The 19376-nt window shown below is 47.4% G+C and overlaps 5 protein-coding genes across 5 annotated transcripts; all 5 read right to left on the bottom strand.

Moving 5' to 3' along the window:
• Positions 1-1344: 1344 nt before the first annotated feature.
• N7511_008504 (uncharacterized protein) lies at positions 1345-2304 on the bottom strand (the record flags this gene model as incomplete). Its single annotated transcript, XM_057130881.1, has 1 exon — positions 1345-2304. The coding sequence occupies one exon, from the start codon at positions 2302-2304 to the stop codon at positions 1345-1347; it is 960 nt and encodes a 319-aa protein (XP_056981612.1).
• A 2161-nt stretch (positions 2305-4465) lies between these two features.
• Positions 4466-4894, bottom strand: N7511_008503 (uncharacterized protein; the record flags this gene model as incomplete). The annotated part of the gene is made up of 3 exons (XM_057130880.1): positions 4466-4516; positions 4570-4625; positions 4675-4894. 3 exons carry the CDS (start codon positions 4892-4894, stop codon positions 4466-4468), a joined length of 327 nt encoding a protein of 108 aa, XP_056981611.1.
• Positions 4895-7977: 3083 nt separating this feature from the next.
• N7511_008502 (uncharacterized protein) lies at positions 7978-8457 on the bottom strand (the record flags this gene model as incomplete). Its single annotated transcript, XM_057130879.1, has 1 exon — positions 7978-8457. The coding sequence occupies one exon, from the start codon at positions 8455-8457 to the stop codon at positions 7978-7980; it is 480 nt and encodes a 159-aa protein (XP_056981610.1).
• Positions 8458-10508: 2051 nt separating this feature from the next.
• On the bottom strand, positions 10509-12249 carry N7511_008501 (MFS general substrate transporter; the record flags this gene model as incomplete). Its single annotated transcript, XM_057130878.1, has 4 exons — positions 10509-10808; positions 10861-10948; positions 11050-11934; positions 11984-12249. 4 exons carry the CDS (start codon positions 12247-12249, stop codon positions 10509-10511), a joined length of 1539 nt encoding a protein of 512 aa, XP_056981609.1.
• A 3888-nt stretch (positions 12250-16137) lies between these two features.
• Positions 16138-17193, bottom strand: N7511_008500 (hemolysin III family protein; the record flags this gene model as incomplete). Its single annotated transcript, XM_057130877.1, has 3 exons — positions 16138-16308; positions 16375-16605; positions 16696-17193. The coding sequence occupies 3 exons, from the start codon at positions 17191-17193 to the stop codon at positions 16138-16140; spliced, it is 900 nt and encodes a 299-aa protein (XP_056981608.1).
• Positions 17194-19376: the final 2183 nt, after the last annotated feature.

The following is a 19376-nucleotide window of genomic DNA, read 5'->3' as shown; positions in this document are numbered from 1 at the left end:
GTCAACGATGTTGATGGCATATAATTGCCAATGCTCTCGGCTGACAGATTTTAAGATGTTTTCGTGTGGCGTTCTAGTAAGAATGATACCATAGAATCCTCACGCTGAGCCGTGACTAAAAGCCACGATACCTCGGTTTACTTAAGCCGTTAGAAAGCTGATGCCTGGCTTGGCTCTCGCTGGCAACCACCAGGCTATTTAATTTTGGGACTTCCAAGTATGGCGAGGAGTCATTCAAGAAAATCCATCCCGAGGCAGGCACGGAGGTGACAAAATACGATATAATTGGGAGGACAAATAGAGTTGCGCTGGGGTAGGGTTTGTGCCTTTGAGTAGCTGTGTGGCTATATTAGGCCCTGGAGCTAAAGCCAGGTTTATCATGCTCGTGAAAAAGCAACACCACTGAAGGGTTCTCGGTCCAAAACCGGCTGTTGAACAATTATTGACTTCCCACCGCTGATGAATTTGGCGAGTATAGAGCACCTTGTGACTAGTATGAGGGACGGAAGCGGAGGCAGAAGCTCGACAGCAATCCTTTCAAAGATTGCTTGGATCTAGGTAATTCTTGTTTGAATCGAGGAAGATATTGATTGTCACGTAGAGTAGGCCGAGGCAGGAGACTGTTTTTATCATACCACTTTGTTGAGTGAGGACAGGCACGAATGAGAAGATGCTGTGGATTGAATCTGCCTGCTCTAGGTGTGTACCTCAGATCCTAACTTCAAGCAGGCCTTTTAAGCAGGCCCTTTAAGCAGGCCCTTCAAGTATGCCTTCAGATAAATAGGCCCTCGGATGAAAGTGCTAAGCTGTTTCGTTCAGTTTAGTTCGCGAATATAGAAGTATAATAGGGTTGATATATAGGTATAGTGAATCAACACGGAAAGTATAACGGACTACAGGGCTGCAGCATCCCTGCCATTCAATTTACTTGTCTTGCCATTCTACGCAAGCTTCCTCGAAAAACCTGTCAATACTGGATCCATCCCAAAACGGATGCCCCGTGTTTATTAGCCCCGTGAGATATTGCTGGATTTCTCCCAATCCGCGTTTCATGAATCCAATGACATTTCCTTCTGCGTGAAGCTTTAGCATGCGGCCGCGATGAGTATACGAGATGAACTCCACACGAGCATGCCTGTCCGGTCCTGGCCTCCGTGTCTGTTTTAGGGCAGAATGCTGTAACAGTAAAGATTTCAGGACATGCCAGATCTGGAGCATGTGTTCTGTTTCCGCCGGCTGAATGTCACGGTACTGAGAAAGGAGGGCGCCAGGCGTGTTAGTCAAGAATTTCAGAGCAATGACAGAAATGAAGAGAAGGAATTGGAGACGCCGAACAGACAATGACTAGGGAACACTTACCTGAAACCATCGGAGCTGGTCCTCCTTGTTTACTGCATCGAGATTGCCCCCCTCATTTATTGCACACCTGGCTTTTGAACCGCATGCTTCCACAAAGTCCCACAAAAGCCCGAATCCCCGGTTTATATTGTGACTGGCATTGTCATCCAGCCTCAGGCCACGCAGTCGCCCTCGATCAAGGTTCAGCCGATACGGAGAATCAACAATGAAATTCCTTAACCAAGCACATGTGGCAGTTGGATATCTCTCGCCATCGACCATCATATCCGGGAGCGGCTGTGAAGCCAAGTAATGTCGAACCCGACGCAGCCTGTCATTGTTGAGAAGATGGGACAGACCCATCAAATCAAATCCGAAGAACATGCACAACAGTCTCTGCTCAGACAGCTGCTCCGGGCTTGGCAAACTTGGCTGGCGAAAGGGCTTGGGAGATGGACGAGGGAAGCTCTGAGCGGCGATTTGAGGCTGTGCTGAGGATAGCCGGGGCCGATGGTAACGGTCGGCATTCGCTGGCCCGAGTGGTGCTTGACGGTCATCAGCAGGAGGGTAGAATGGCTCCAGAGGAAGAGGCTTGTTTTTCTGATCGTGGTCTTCGCTGACACTGGACTCTGCCAAGCGTCCGAAACATGAATGAATTTGGAGATTGGGCTGGGACTTCAAAGAAAAAACTACATTAGGCTTGTGGTGATTGACACGCTCGGATGGATAATCTGCAGACGTGCGGTGACTACCTCTGTTCGGATCAAGGGGCCGCGGGGGAAGTGGTTTCCAGTCGTACGTATCCAGCACAGTGCAGGAGTCTACGTAGCGGTCTTCAGAGACCCAGTCATCTACTGTGTGTTGGCCAGCCTTTTTGTTTGCCAGGATTGGGCTGTGAATCCCTTGACTATTCCAAGCTAGCGGTGAGCTTAGCTGCTCTAGCTCGAGAAGATGATCCTGTTGCATGTTAGAGTATTGCTACTTTTCTTTGAGAGCCATGTCTGACAAAGTTACGAAGTTAAGGATCGCATTTGTTGCAGAACTGCCTAAACGAATCTAAATGTGGAATGTGAACCACCAGAATTGGAAATGACACGTCCAGTTTAGCCTACAGTAGAGCATGCTCTCTTCGGTAAGGAATGGTTACGGAGGTGATTGTAATTGTAAGGTGCCGGTCAAGCCCCCTGGACAATATCTCTGAATATCGCTTGCATGTCTCGACCGAGCGTGGTTTGTCTGGTGACAGAACCGCCACCTCCGCTTCACCAGTCCTGAATCCGCGCAGCCAGACAAAAGACAGACAAAAGACAGACAAAAGACAGACAAAAGACAGACAAAAGACAGACAAAAGACAGACAAAAGACTGACAAAAGACTGACAAAAGACTGACAAAAGACTGACAAAAGACTGACAAAAGCACTACGCGCATATGGATAAGTATTTGGTAACATTGACGCCCCATTCCTTTTTCCTCATGCAGGCTTCGATCCAAACCAGTCTCCGCCCAATATATGGCCATGCGATAGGCGCACTGGTCAACCAAAAGACTACAAGTACTGAAGAAAGCCCACAAGTAAGTTACTGTCCATAAGCAGATTTCACGAGAGCATTTGACTCACTGAACATGTGGACTTCAAGGCTCTCACGTAGTCCAGTGACGAGACGTTTGTGGGCTATGTGTGTTGCTTCTACACGAGCTATTATTACCTTGTGAGAGAGTTATTGTAGTAAGTAGTTGTATGGGCCAAACCTCACGATAATGTACTATCATTTTCTGCTCCATGCCGTTCTTCTTTTAAGCTTAATTAGGAAAGTGTCAGAAAATAGCTGCTATTGTTAACGTGGCAATGACCTGTCTCGATATATTCGCGTAACCGAAGATCACAGTAGCCACATAATACTTAGCTAACAAATTTCCGACCAGAATTCATTCGTTTTACCCGCTCCTCAAGGCTATGGTAGCTACCAAATCTAACAAATCGGAGAAGCTCTATGATTAGCTCACCATCAGGAAACTCTTTCACCCTTGCCAATATCCGTCAATAAATCGTTAGGAGAACGAAAGAGTTGCGTGGGAGTAGCAAGCCAAATTGATCACCAGGATAGGCTGAACGGGCTCGTCCAGCCTGCGCATATTCCGGATTAACTGCCAACCACAGTGCTTGATAGTGCCCTCAAAACGTATGGTGGGAATTACACTAGCAGCATACCTATTGAGTCTTGAAAATACAGTGCAGTGTAGCAAAAGACTAGGCTGGTGAAACCAAATATGCAGAGACGGATTATTGCAGATGGCGTTTTATTTAGTTCTTGAAAGATTCGATATGCTTCTTTTGGCATGCTTTTTGTGACCGCGCTGCTCCTCTGCGGTTTATTTCCTGGTTTAATTGCTCCATGCCCACAAGCAGCTGAGAGGACAGGACAGTATCATATTATGCTCTGGGAAACCAGGCGAGGGCTTTGACTATCACTGTAGCAGCTCCAGTGAGGCAGCACTACGCCCCCCGAGATCTATTTTTGCTGCACTTTCACGGCAGATGGCAGATACAAAAGAACTACAAAATACCTTTTCAAATAATACTCATCATGAGCCTAGTGGAGACAATCAGGTTGCCTACTCAATGTCAGACAGCTCTTTCTATCTGAACGGTCTTCACACATGCGCTGTGATTCTGTGGATTCATAGCCCAGCAAAAGAAATGCTTCCATTCAAAGTAGCCTATGTCACACTTTTGATGGCTTATTTTCTGGTCTTGTAGCCAGTCAGGGATCTGAAGCGCACGCCAGATAAAACTCCCGTTGCTCATGAATCATACTGGGCACGCCAGAGGGACAGTCAAGCACCAGGACTCTACGCGATGTTCATATAACAATCGTCTATATTTATGATGTCCGGCTTCTCTAGCCGTGGGATTTCTGTAATAGCTGACTCTCATGAGAACCCCAATCTGATCCCACCTTGAGCCCTTTGTGACCTTCAACCAATCATGTATGTGACTACACAGGTCGAGTAGCCCGGTCACACTAGGTCTCCAAAAGCCTGACTAGAGCATTTTTTTCGGTCGTTACCGCAAAGTGCCCCAGCATCTGGACGTGTGGCAGAAGTCCACGTACTGGGTTCCAAGCCTCAACCGCCAGCGTCAAATACCACAAGTGAGCGAAACGGCGAGTCGCGGCACTTTGGTTTGTCGAAATCATCCATTGAAAAAAGACCCGAGAGTCGATGCTTACCCGGGTACTCTTGGACAGTGTGAAAACTGCTTTCTGAGAAAGAGCCGCGGGTGGTTCTTGAGATCGGTGTTGGACAGCAGCATGACCTGCTGTCTGCCGATTTACCAGCCACATCGAGGCCGGCGCTCCGCTTGAAGGCCATACGGACATGCTTGCCGTTTGGCCTCGCAGCTTTCTTCGATGTGGACGCAATCTTTCCAGGCGAATTTGGCGTTCTCAGATCAAGACTGTGCTTGAGAGAGGGCCAGGTCGGCCGAGTCTCTAGCTCGGAAAAGGTCCTCTCGTCCCGAATTGCAGCCTTGGTGGGCGGGTCTCCTTTGACCATGGTAGCGAGAACAGGGACGGAGGAGCGTCAAAGACGGAGAGGGATTGAGAAGAGGCAATGATCTGGGAAAGTATATGGTGTGATCACAATCGATTTGGATGGCCTCTTTTATATTCGCGAAGACTGTCCTCAGCATGGTCCGTTCTCCTAGTCTAGATATTGTCCATTGTTATTAAGATCGAGACACATGATTGATATCTAGCCCCACCGGACAATCTCATTCTTTGTACTTCCAAAAGGTACCACGGTGGCCGTCCTTTCCGTCTTCAAGCCCCATGCCCTTTTTCTTTCGTAAAGACCAAGTCAAGCATGATCATCCGGTACATAAATCGATATCAATGAGAGTGCAATTGCTGCTTGTGCAATTTTCACCATTTCTTAGTCTGTCCAGCTTTCTGCAAAGAAGTGGCAAAGGTCGCCTATCACAGATTGAACTATTCTTTGTGACAGCTCGGGTCACTAGCGATGTTCGCCTTCCTGGAAGTATCCGCAAGAATTAGCAAAGATATGCCAGGCAGGCTGCGTTCCATTCTGTGTTAGGGTGTTAGGGTGTCAGGGTTTCGGGTTTCGGGTTTCGGGTATCGGGTTTCGGGTTTCCGAGACAAGCCCAACCCCAACCCTAAGCCCTAAATGTAATCCAGGCCAACTAGTCACCTGAGCTCTTTCACTGTCCAGAAAGCAGTATGGCGATGAGAAGCTATTGTCTAAAATTTATGCGGGGATTATACCATATCAACTGGGAAGGGGGCCGCATTGAGATGGGTGTCTGAATCGTGTTTGTCCCAGCGACCGGGACTCAGTTTGGTTCTGCCACACGTTGCTGTCTAGATCCGAGCAGGTTCTTTGTTATCACATACAAAAAGCACATGAACAGCCCCAGGATTGCCCAGCAAGGCCATAGGTCACGACACCACCAGCGCATCAAGTGAAGCCACACTGTCCTGGCCACGATGTTAGGCCCTTAGACTGTGCCGCGCACTGATCAAGCATAAGGTGCTCGTGAATGGGGCGTCGGCTAGAAGGGCGCGGCGTTGTTGAGCACCATTGCGTGTTTCTACTGGCAGTTTGAACTTTCCTGCTGCCATTCTGCCTGACACTTTCCAAATCCATACCGCTCCCTCGTAATGCACGAGCGCAATGCCTACTTCAATCTATATCACAAGACTGCATCTCGTTCCGGCTGGGATCAAGCATGTACCTATCAATTGGCAACCCTGGCACGTTGTCACGTTCTACAAACCAGGCCCGCTGTCGGTTAGCGCAGAACCTCCACACTATTACGAAATACCGAGTGACTCAAGCTTTACAAGATCCATTTAACGATTGTCTTGCAAACTCTTTAATAACTTGCTCCAAATGCATAAGAACAAACGTGAAACTTCCCTGATCATGATGTATGGGTTCTGTGAGGACATAGCTCCAAGTCTCGTCCTGCAATAGGAAGTGGCCGCCTGGCTCGCCAATTATGGGCAATGCTGTTGTTCACTAACCGGGATCTTTGCAAAAGCATGTGGTATTGGTGTGGTGTCTGTTGCGGAGAAAATTACACTTGAAGTACTCCGATGCGACACACGAGGCGCTTGCACCTGATTTTCTACGTCTAGTCTGTCAATTCAGGTCCGAGTCCAAAGCACGGCCAATCGCCACCATGGGCTGCCTGCATGGACAACGAGGAACAGCATCGCAATAATCCGTCATCCGGCGATACATAGGTCCCGTGCGACAGCAAAAATCGCAATCACAATACCGCAGAGAAATTCAAAATCTGCAGTTGCAATATGTTATACTAGCTAGGTCAGTACGGTATCTTTGTTCGTAATGATACCATGTGTTGGGCGGCGGATGAGCCCACACCTTCCCCACCACCCAACTGTAATGAAGCTCTTCCTGAAGCATTGATCGAAACCCGCGCGCTTCCCATAGCGGTATTGACCTTAGCCTCGCCATCCAGCGTGTGAAGTGCGACATTTCTAGACAAAAATGGTCCCGCGCCACTCTGACAGCCAACTCCTTCAACTCACCCATCAAGGCGAATCTTGGATCTTGAAATAGCATGCGAATGACTCGCAAAGAAACGCTTCCCCAGTTCTTGTATGCTCTTTTAACGAAGTGGCGTCGTGCGTGGGTCAATATTGCAAGATCTCTGCGCCTCATTCCATACCAATACATCTCAATATCCAACTTGACCCGTCGATGCACGTAGCCTGTAAATGCATCAGGAAAGTAACACTGGGAAGTCTGATACAATTTGGAGTAAATGGCGTTGTCGCGAAACGTTTCCTTGCGTCTCTGACCTTTTTTTCCCCTCCGGTTCCGTTTCTTCACGCGAGCCACCATAATTCGAGCATTCATAGTGACCTGCGTGGCTTTGAGACTTTATAATGGGCTAGAAACATCATTCAAAGTAAACTTGCCAAATTTGAAAGCCCGAGGTAGAGTAATTTCTCTTGTCATCTCTTTTTTCCAGTGCTTCATACTGTCTATTCCCAGCGCTAAGTTTGCGACACTTGGGCCAATGAACCTGGTGGCTTTTGCAGTAATCGGCTGTCCCTTCATAGAGAAGCACCGCATCATGTCCTATACAAGCGTGTTGACTTTGCAAATCTAATGCGCGGCTTCCCTGAGAGGTTCCCTGCTGGTCTGCAGCCGGGCTCTCAATTACGGCAAGTCGGTAAATTGTGGGCTTCAGTAATGGGTCAGGTCTACAAAGTAGAATGGCCGTGCACCGATCTTTGGCACATTCCAGATTTGGGGCAAGAACCTGTGGAAGATGTAGGACAGGCTATACCGCAGAAAGAAACCATTGGCTGTAGTAGTCATGCTACTGCAATACGGCTAGTAGATGATATGTCCGTCCTTCTATGATCGCTCACAATATAGGTACACTAGCAACATCCAGTCAACATGTCCAACTCCTCAAGTAAAGGAAAAGATTCAGAAGTAAGAAAAGAAAAGAGACAGAAGAGAACGAGGGCACAAAACACGAAAAAGCCAAATTTGAGCATGGATCTCAGCAGCTACCTCGAGGCTTCAGGTCACCACACTGCGTTGACCTCGCCCAGACGTGTTTGCACAATGACTCTCTATATATCATAATCCACACTCATTACCCCGGCTGCCTCTAACGCATCGTCCACGGCGGACGTGTATAGTTTGGCATTTTCGAAGTGCACAACGCCATCCCACATCAGGCGATAGGTGGAGCCTCTGACATAGCAAATCAATGTCTCCTGTTTCCAGGCTCCAAATGGATTGTGTCCTCCTGTCTCCGAAAAAAGCGGCTCCGCAATCGGCTCAACATGCTCGTAAGTTCTCCTGTCTAAGCAAAATGTGGCCAGATGTCGGCGCAATCCCTCCACAGCAGGGTCTCCTATCAGGGATCCTTCGTAGAACACCATGATGCACCAGTGGTTCATCGGCCTGAAGAAGCCCCCAACGACACGAAAAGAGCTTTTTCCTTTCAACCCGTCGAATGCTGCTGATTGTTCCACCAGTAGCGGGACGCTGTCTCGCTCATTGCCCTCCCCGAGGAATCCTACCAAGACGACCGTGGATTGAATCATGAAAAAGGCAGCAGTCTGCACAGCTTCAAAATGGTAGCCAATGTTTTGATCTCGTACCAGCAATGTTGACTGGATATGCGGATTGAATTTATTTATAGCTGTAAGCAAGACAAGGAAGGAATGAAAGTCGGCTCTGTCGAAATGCCTCTTTCATAAGGTATATCTGCGTATGCTTTCATTATCTATGACTAATTTGTACTGCGCTACGGTTTGAGTCTAAATGTAAAGAAGAACTAAATGGGGTAGGCAAGCGCGACCGGAATTTGAACAAGCGCGGGTTGGGCTTGTATCCGTCGCAATCCGCCGCGGCATAAACTTGCAGGTTCACCAGCTAGTGGACAGGATTCCTTGGGGTAATTCTTTTTTCTCTCTGTGCGAAATCCTTCGTACAATGCGCAGCATAATATCGCACCATTATGAGAGTCGTCACAGGAAGGCTGTTCTATGAGGGATAGGAGCTATTCAAGGTTTATTTTCCTTATGCATAAAAAATGCAGTCTCGAAATTTGGGCGCGTTCGGAATTCATGCGGCACTTTCTCCCATGCGTCTGTAAAAGGAATTTTTTAGGCCTCGAAGGGAGGGTCGCGCCATGGAACGCCTCTTATCGAGCTATCAAAGAGATGACGGCTCTTTGGATCATGTGTATCTCGTCTGTATTCAGACCACCCATGGGCTAAATGCAGTCTCTTGGTTCTTGAAAATTTGCGGATCGACATAGTCAGCATTCGGGATCAAGCTAAGCAAGGAACACGTGTTCTACATGCCCTAGATGAGACATAAATGACAGTAAAAGGCATTGAAGTATGAGGCATGAGCAATACGCGGCAGTATATGGCTGCCTGTCCCTGCTGCGGCGGCCAATTACTCGGTTGTCCTCTATATCTATATGCATATACCACTTACCATCATATAAATGGGAGCGGTCATTCAGACACTGAAGTCTAGGGCCTTGGAGAGCATTAGTCTTCGAAGTTTGATTGAGTAAACAGGTTTGGTTTATCTTGGAGTCAGTTGCTCTACTTGACTTAGCGCATCTGGCCAAGTGTGGTGGTTCCACTCAACTCTTCACTTATTGATATAAGCAATTGAATGGTTTGAACATGGTGACACCCATGAATATCCAAAACCAATGGAAATGTAGACTCAATTATTTGAAAAACGCTGACTGAGCTTGGGATCTGAGTAGCACCAACCTGAGCAAGGAGCAGTGGAATGAAGCCATCCACGCGCTACTAAGATGCATGTTTTTTTAATGTCTTTTGCTTTTACTTTTTCCTGGATCCTTTTCAATTTCAAATCTAGATTGGCCGAGAAGCCGACTTTATGCTTCGGTTTCTGGCATGTTGACATAGCACTGGAGCTGGTGTCGTGTAATCAATGGGGTAGTTAGATCCCTACTTTGATATGTGAGTATAACTAAAAGTGTCAAGCTCTACGAGGACTGTGTACCCCGACCTCGAGGATTCGCATATCTACCCAAAGAACCTGGTCTATTTTTGAAGGTGTATGTAGTAACAGTGAATCAAAGTAAATACTATTGAGCTTATGAATGATGAATGGCTCATTCTTTCCCGAATATCGATGATTCACTGCAGAAGTCGCCGTAAACTAGTCTGTTAGTCTTTTACCTCATACGACCGTTAGGCTTATCTAAGTCTTCCAAAACGATCCGGGTCAAATGAGCCAGAATACATCACACGAAACAGCCAGTATAGCTTATCGTGGTTGGATGGCAAAGGTCAAACAGCAGCAGTGTTGCGCCGTGTGTGGTGCTCCTCCATTAACATGAGAAATGAAGCCTCTGACCGACCAAAATGTACTAATACCCGTATCCACGAGCGACAGGGCTTTCTGCTACTCTACAGACACCAAATTGAATATAAATTCATAGACTTCAGAAGGCAAGACCTACTGAGCCGGGATGCAAGCTGGTCACAACATTCAGATTCAAAAAGAAAAGCGTCCGCCATGAAGCCCACGATAATCAAAAAACTTATTTCTTACTAGAAGAGAGATGTCGTGTCCGTCTGTTGTGACGACTCTGATGGCATCATGCCGCCAGCTTGCCGTCTATAACGTCTTCAGACGTATGTGAGCGACAATTTACGTAGCGGCTTTTCTGCCGGAGCGCAGCACCGTGCTTTTGCAGAGCCCACGGAACAGTCCATAGACTGAGATGGATAGCTGCGAATACAGACATTACCCAGTGAAACCCGACACGTTCCACGAACTGAATGGTAAACAACGGAAATACAGAGGACACCCCATATCGCATAGCCACGTCAATGGCGAGAACAGAAGCTCCAAGCTCGGCACCATAGACCTCATTTTTGTAGCGAGCATAAACTAGCTGTTCGTAGAATGCATCAGTCATGATCATGCAAGACCGGGAAATACCGTACCTGTGACAATGCAAACCCGAAACCGAAAACTGCGGATGCTAGAAGAGCCCAGGCGCAATGAACATCGTGACGTGGCAGCCAGGCAAGTCTATCAACATGTCAACATATGCCGCGTTGCAAAGGAGGTTTTGCATGTTTCCTGAATCAAGCTTCTTGACAAGGCAAGGAAAATCACAATCCAAAGCTTACATTATAAGAGAAGTCCACATCGCAGTACCAGCCAGCTTACCCCCAACAAGAATGAACTCTGGCTCGTCTTCCACTGTGGCTCGTCTTCTCTCCTCGATGAAAGCCAAAAGAAGGAAAGCCAGAACGCCGGCTACTAGTTGGGGTAAGAAGGCTAACCCGGTCTGATAGGAAGAAAATCCGTAAACCTCTTTCAACATGATCGGAAACGCTGCGTATAGGACGAAAAGCACGACTTGACCTGCCACTGTGATGGAGGTCGTGGGGAAAATGATAGGTTCCACCCACAGCATATGAAATGGGCGTCGCAAAGCGGGGCCCAGGACCTTCCGCCATTTACATCGAGGGAGACCGAGCGCCTTCCTCCGCACTTCTGGCTCGTAGGTTTCGCCTATTGTAAGTGCCGCGAGGAAGCAGACAGCGTCTAGTGCGGTTATCAGCCAGAAGGTCCATCGCCATCCACCAAAGCCCACAATGGACTCTCCGATGATGGGCCCCACGGTTGGTGCCGCAATACCTCCAAGTCCATACAGGAAGAAGATCGGTACGGCCAGGCGGTCTTCAGGCAGTTTCCATATATCATTCAGAACCCCCACAAGGATTGTCACTAGCGGAGAGCCCAGAATTCCACAAAGGGCACGAGAGACCGCCATTGTTCGAAAGTTTGACGCCGTAGCACCAACGATGGTGAAGACGAGGTGTAGGAGCAGAGAGCCTTTCAATGCCCACTGCCTTCCAAATTCCTCTGATAGTGCTGATGAAAGAAGAGGACCAATTGTAAACCCAATAGCGTACAGGGTAACCGGTGAGATCGCCAGTGTAGATCCAACGTGGAACTCGACTCTAATCTCTGAAATGCCCCCAATGTAGATTGAAGTCGCCAGGGTACTGGATTTCAACTTTAGCGGAAGATCTTGCTGCAATTACTTCAACTTACATGACAAAAAACGACGCAATAGCAACGAGAGAAGCGAGGATCTTTTTGGCACTGCCCCAGTGGCGCGCGCTATAGTCCAAAACCTGTGTGGTGACTTTGGCTGGGTGCTGTGCAAAGTGATCATTCCAGTATTTGGTGGGGTCACTGGAGCCAAGGGTGGTGCAAGATAATGGGGACTGCAGGGTAGTACACGATGATGGAGTTTGCGGCTCCTCCAGAACCGTCACTTTCAGGTCGCTCTTTGCGTAAATATCCCGCTTTGCCATGGTAGAGAGTGAAGATACCGGTAAATTCCTGGTAGAATGTTCAATAGTGTAAAGATTCACAAGAAGTGTTAGAATCGAGTTAGATGGTGCTCGGAGAAAGGAGATTGTCTCTATTAAATACTTCTGTTGGCAGGTCGCCGAGACGTAACCCGAGGCTAGACCATCACATGAAATACATGGGTTACAAAGAAGATCAGGTCATTAGGCGGCAAGGCTGGCCTAGCCCTAGGCCATATCGAGGGCATTCATTAAAATAACCGGATATATTGGCGGAAGCTCTTTAGTCTATAGCATGTGGTCGAGCTACCAGGGGTTAGATTTGTGACTGTGAACATGGTTGCTGCTTTTTCTACCACTTGTTAATATGTTATCAATTACAAAAGAATCCACTTCAGACCCGCTCACACTGGATGAATGGTGCAGGACCTCGTCGCATATGTATCAGTCCAAGTCCTCTTTTCACCCAAGAGATATTCTTTCAAGATTGCAAAGTTCCCAGAGTTTGCCATGTACCCCCATCCCCGCTCTGCATACATAGAAGACAAAGGAAAGGTCCAGCGCCTTTTTTACATGCTATGGAATGGATCACGCTTCCAGCTCCGTGCTCGGAAAATTCTCTTCGTGGGCATAGGAAAGAAGGTGATCACTCTTCTTGTTCACCTAGCCTGACCTTTGACAAGCCTAGGATAAGTATAAGTCGCAGACACCGTTTCATCGCAATAGTCCCAATGACAGACTCCATAGCTCCCTCGATGCCCCCGCTGTGACACCTGGAATACAAAATATACTTCTCCAGGGATATTCTCCCACACTGCAACCGAGTAAGGTTGGAAACAAGGCCCGCGCAGCAATTGCCTTGTCTCCTAGCCAGGGTGCTTGCTACTACCCAGGGAAGCTCCACGGGGGGTACCAAGCGTTTCTGCTCGATCAGCTTTTTGCGGACTGTTGTAAACCTGCGGTCACTGCAAGCCTGACGCTCAGTTATCAACGACCGGTACCGCCGGATGCAGAGTTGCTAGAAGCCTGGCCAAAAAAAGTCAATGGGCGGAAGATTGAGATGTAGGGGTCAATTGAGATACTGGACAAAGACACCGGTGATGTAAACACGGTGGTCACTGCCTCTGCGCTTTTTATCAGTCCCGGAAATAAATTTACCGAACAGAGGCTTCTTAGCATGCGATTGAATGTCAGCTCGTTCCATCCCCATGGTTATGGTTCTGATCACGTAGCGGAGAAGGACAAATGGTGATAGAAGTTTAGGTTTCATGGCAAAATAGAGATTTCCAACCAAATGCCATCAGCATCCGAAGTCTCCTCGATCGTACGAGACTGGTATTGTAGCAATGAAGCCCCAGATGTTCGGTGCTGATCGAAAATTCCGCAGAGTTGGCATAAAAGCATAAGCGTAATGGGCTAGGTGAGTGACACTTTGATTACATACTAAGGTTATGACTTTGAAAGTTACACCGAAACTTATCGTAATGATTTGCAGGTATATATCGTACAATTTTATCATGGATCTGTGTTTTTCGTAATGCTCCTCCATTATGACCATCCCATGAAGACAAGGGATTTGTCTATAAGGCGTTCATCATCACAGAATTTTCGAAATACTGAGCACGTGCACCTCAAGGCTCTCATGCAGCCTAACGACGAGAAGTTAGAGGGCTATGCATGTTGCTTCTGTCCAATCTAAAAAGGTTTTATAAGAGACTTATTTTGCAGGAGAGAAAAGCTGCACGCGAATTTGTCTCGTGCAGTTACTGGATGTATAGCCCCAAGCCTGACGAATATTTAGCAACACCTGCAGTTGGCCTTATTCTAAAGCTTGTCTAGGAAAAAGCCAGAGAACTGCTGCTATTGGTAACATGACAATTACCTATCTGGATATTTTCGCGTAACAGAAGATCACAGTAGCCACAAAATATTTACCTAACAAAATGTAAAACCAGGAATCATTCCGTCTACCCGCTTCTCAAGGCGACGGGAACATCGCAGATTATGCAGAATGAGTAGTCTAAGCCCAAGTTCAGGAACAGAACTACGAAGATCGAACAAAGGCGGGGGAAACGCTCATCATCCCAGGATTCTGCCAACAAGGATCGTTACGAGATAGTTGCGTCGGCTAAGCAACTCAATCGGATCACCAGGATAGACTGAAAGAGCCTGCCCAGCATGCGCAAGTCCCTGGCTGGAAAGACAACCCACGTGCATGACAGTGCCCTCAGAACGAATTGGGGGAGCTACACAAGCAGCATAATCTAGTCTAGTTTGATAATTCAGTGGATTGTAACAAAAAGAAGTTGACTGGTGGGAATGAAAGCGCATAGGTGGACTGATGCAGAAAGCTTTTTCTTCATTTCTCGAAATATTTGACATGCTTTTTTTGGCACTCTTTTTCTGGCATGCTTTTTTTGACCGCGGTGCTTCTCTTTATTTCGCTTTCTGACCTACTTGATCCACGTCTGCAAGCAGCTGCGAGGACAGAATGTTTCATATTATGTATGCTCTGTGAAACCAGGCGAGGGCTCTGACTATCACTTCAGCAGCTCCAGTGGGGCTTGCAATAACCTCGCTTTGACTAAAGCAGAGCACTTTGCCCCATGCGTTCTTATCTTGCCGCACTTTCAAGTAGACGTAAAAGAATTAGAAGGTACACTTTCAATACCTTCCGTCATGAGCCTAGTGGAGAAAATTAGGTGGGCTAACGTTAGTTAATGTCGGATGGCTCTTTCTACCTGAACGGTCTCCTTACATGCGCTTCCATATTGTGGATTCATAGCCCAGCACAAGGAATACTTTCATGAAAAGTAGTTTGTCTCACGCTTTTGATAGCATTTTTTCTGATCTTATAGCCAGTCAGGGATCTACAGCGCACAGACGCCAGACAGAATTTTTGGTGCTCAGCAAATATACAGCGCAGACCAGACGGATCAAGTCAGGCAGCCATAACTCTATGTAATTTTTATTTGAAAATCATCTCTTTGAATGGCGGCCGGCTTCTTCAGCCGTGGGAACTTATGTAATAGCTGACTATCATGGAAACCCTAGTCTAATTCCACCGTGAGCCCCCTACGCCTAGCAAATCATGCAAGTGGCTAGATAGATCTAGTGGTCTTGTAAAATTAGGTAGCCGAAGGCTGACTAGGGCTTTTCTTTAGGTCACTACCGCAAAGTGCTCCAGGGTCGACAAATATGGCTTCCAAACCTCAACCCATTGCGTCAGATACCAAACGAGCAAAATGTCGAGTCGCGGCACTTTGGTTTCTCGTCGTCCATTGAAAAAAAGAGCGGAGAGTCAGAGCTTACCCGGGTGCTCCTGTGAAGTTTAAAGTGAATTTTCTGGTAAAGAGCAGTGGATAGTTCGTGAAAGCGGTGTTGGGCAGCAGCATGACCTGCTATTCGCCGTTTACCGGCCACATGGAGGCCGGCGCTCCACTTCGGGGCCTTACGGACGTGCCTGTCGTTTGTCCTCGCAGCGCTTTTTGAAGTTGACGCATATTTTCTAGGCGACTTTGGTGTTCGCGCATCGGACAGACTGAGCACCTCACCAACAATCTAGTGCTGAATTCTTATCAGCGTCTAAAGAGCAGACACATCGGCACCCAGAGCAAGGGGGGACCGAGTTTCCATGAAGACTCATGGCCACATTCAATCTAGGTTCCCCCAATGGGTCCCACGAGATCCCACTGCCCCAACCTTAAACAAAAGGTGAACTATCCCTGTATTGTGGGAATTCTCAATTCAGATTCCTTTTCTCGTTGTACGCGATTATGCGACTTTAGCAGCTACCCTATCCGTAGTACAAATGATTCACGACTGCAAATGCTTATAGAACGCATGTCTCGCAATTTGAGCAGTCAAATCTTAGTAACAGCTTCATACTGCTCAATGGACACCCTCAAGCTGACACACATCCAGTGTATGACAGGTTGTGAAACCTTGCAGGAGAGCAATCTCGTGTGTGCACATTGCGCATAAGATAGTGACGTGAAAGATCTGGTGCGAGCTTCCCCAAATATCAAATTTACCCGGTGCCAAACGCTCCGGAATTCGGAACTGCAGATGTTCGTCAGAATTCTCGTTTTTCTAGGAATAGAACACGCGGTGAGCGTGCAGACGTACCGCGTATAGGCTGACTCCGGTGAAATAGAAAGTAAGCTCGAGCAGATACCATTTAATTCCTGAGTATTGAAGCATATATTCGAGCCCGTATCGCTGAACTCCATGCAGTAGGGGTATAAACGATGAAGCTCCAAAAATAATGAAGGTGCCCACTTTCACCTTACGCCAGCGCGGCGTTTTAAGCAAGGGATTCGAGATAAGAACACCGGTGACAGTGCCCGTGGTCAAGATCTGAAATACACGTCAGTGTATCATTGGATTGGACCCGGCTGCCAGGAGGGTAGGGTGAGTTAGTGGCGACGATCGCTCGGAAAGACTCACAAGAGCCCAGTGCAATTTTTGCAAGCTAGCTTCACAGAAGAATACATAGTAGATGCCGGAAGAGAAAGTGCCAACTGTCGCAATGACAATACCAAGCAGATCCATTCCATGCCAGAACTGTTCTACGTGATGCGAGTGGGGTTGCATCAGGTGGTAAATTGCGCTAAGGACCAAACAAGTCTCCGCACACCAGAAGTAGATTCCAAACATAGCGTAGTCCATAGACGAGACATTGAGAAATTTGGGTTCGGCCAGGTAACGCAAGAGGGCAGTTGTAACGAGTGGTAGGAGCAGAGCCCCGACCAGATGAGTGTACACATTGCAAGATTCGTTGTGCAAAAAGGTCAGACTGGTAAAGATCCCCAGATAGTCTGCTTTCGCTGGCCTATAGCCACTGAGGATATATTTGTTGTCAAACTGCCATTCAGAAATCTCCTGCCACGTTGCGGTTCGCGCTTTAGCCTTTGGCTGGTTTACAAGGTCGTTCGTTATACTCATATTGACTTTCGACACTTGCCGCTTTTTGAGTTCTGCTCCTGGCATGATCCTTCTCCCGAGATATCTGGGCTGCGCTAAATATGAAGCACAGGAGGAGTAGATGATGGAGACGAGATGAAGAATACCAAAGGGCTGGGTTGCTGAAATAAGGGTAGAGAAACAAATGAACGTCGCAAAGAAGCTGCGATGCAATATCAAGGGGTTCGCTAGACCCGCAACAAAGTGATTGCCGAGGTACTCAACCGCAGAAAGATAGTGACTTGAACTATTCACCTAAGGCAATGATATTAGGCGCGAAGGAAAATTCGACGTTAAAACCAAATTACCATGAGACAATACCGAGTAAGTAGGGCAAGCATATCAGGGGTAACGTGTGTGCAGGCATACATGTCTTTGGCCACTAACGAGCAGACTCATGGCCTCACCGCTGCCGCCTCGGCTTTGAGATGACGGATCAGCTGCTAGGGGAGGGCGCATCTACGACGCTCATTCTCGGGCAAGCTCTCCTTAACTCTCTTTAGCGTACAGTACCGCTGTACTATAGCCCCTGTGTAGCACAGCTTGATTTCAGGGCTTTACAATACAGAACACACTTCCGCTGATTGACCAACGGTACGGGGGAGCATGAAAGACAGAGACGTATAGGGAAAAGGCAATGATTTGGGAATGTATGGGTGTGAGAGCGATGTATTTGGATGGCTTCTTTTAGATTCCCGAAAAACTATCTGTGCTCGGCATGTTTCATTTCCCTAGGCTAGATATTTTCTATTGCTACGAAGGTAGAGACAACTGATCTTCATTCTTTGTAACTCTACAAGATATCACGGCAGTCGTTCTTTCAGTTCCCTGGAACCATAACCTTCTCATTTTTGTAAGGACCATATCGAGCCTGACTTCTCTACTATACATATAAAGAAAGTGTATTTACTAACTAAGCAATTTTACATAATTTCCTAAGTTTAGTCTTTCTAGCTTTCTGCAACGAAATGGCAAATTTCGTCTATCAAAGATTAGACCACTCTTTGTCGACAGCTCGGGCTACCCGCTATCCTGTCTTTCCTGAAGTATGCGTAACAAATACCAATGATATACTGGGCAGCACTGCGTTTCTTTTTGTATTAGGGCTTTAGGGTTTCAGGGCTTTAGGGATTAGGTCTAAGAATAAACCCTAAAACCCTATGTGATTTCCAGGCTAGCTACTGTCACCTGAGCTCTTTCACCGTTCAAAAAGCGGTATGGAAATGAGATGCTACTCTTTGACATCTATTCTGGGGTTTATACAACATTGAGTGGGAGGTGAGCAGTATTATGACGGGTGTCTGAATTGTGTTTGTCCCAGCAATAGGGACTCAGTTTGGTGCCGCTATACCTTGCTGTCCGGATCCGGGCAGATTCTTTGTTATCACATACAAAAAGCACATGATCAGTCCCAGGGTCGCCTGGTAGTGCCATACGTAATGGCACCAACAGCTCATCAAGTGAAAACCGTAGCATTCTGACCGCGACGTAGGTCCTCACTCAGCCGGTACCGTGCACTGACCAAGCATAAGGTGCCTGCAGATGGGGCGTCAGCTTGAATGGCGCCGTGTGTTTGAGCAGTATTGCGTGTTCTTACTGGCAAATCGAACTTCCTTTCTGCTATTCTGCCTGACACTATATCATGAAATGGCGAGCTATACAAGCTTCGTAAATCCACCATTTGGCGACTGACTTTGCAAGCTCCTCAATAACATGCATGCGACAGATATATGATGATAATCGAGGATTTTCTCCCGTCACGATGTATAGACTTCGAGAGGAAATCGTCCCAAAGGTTCCTTCTGTGATAGGAAGTGGCCGCCAGGTCCGCCAATTTATGAGCAGTGTTGCTTTTCACTTAGAGGGGGCTTTGCCAAAGCACGTGGTAATGGTGTGGTGTCTGTTACGGAGGGATTTAGTTGAAATACTCCAAAGGAGACTGAAGCTTCTCCGAGGTGCTTGCGCCTGCACTTCTGCGTCTAGTCTACCTACTCCGGTCGAAGACCAAAGCACTACCGACCGTCGCCATGGGCCTCCTGCATGGACAAAGAGAGCAAGCATTGTAATAAATCTGTCATCTGGCGCTACACAGGTCCCGTACGGCAGTCAGAACCGCAACCACAATACCGTAGATAGGCTCGAAATTTGCAGTTGCAATGTTTCAT

The sequence above is a fragment of the Penicillium nucicola genome, assembly GCF_028828085.1.
Source record: "Penicillium nucicola strain IBT 29836 chromosome Unknown utg000009l, whole genome shotgun sequence".
Lineage (NCBI taxonomy): Eukaryota > Fungi > Ascomycota > Eurotiomycetes > Eurotiales > Aspergillaceae > Penicillium > Penicillium nucicola.
Note: the sequence above shows the minus strand (reverse complement) of the source record. Positions and strands in the feature narration are given on the sequence as shown.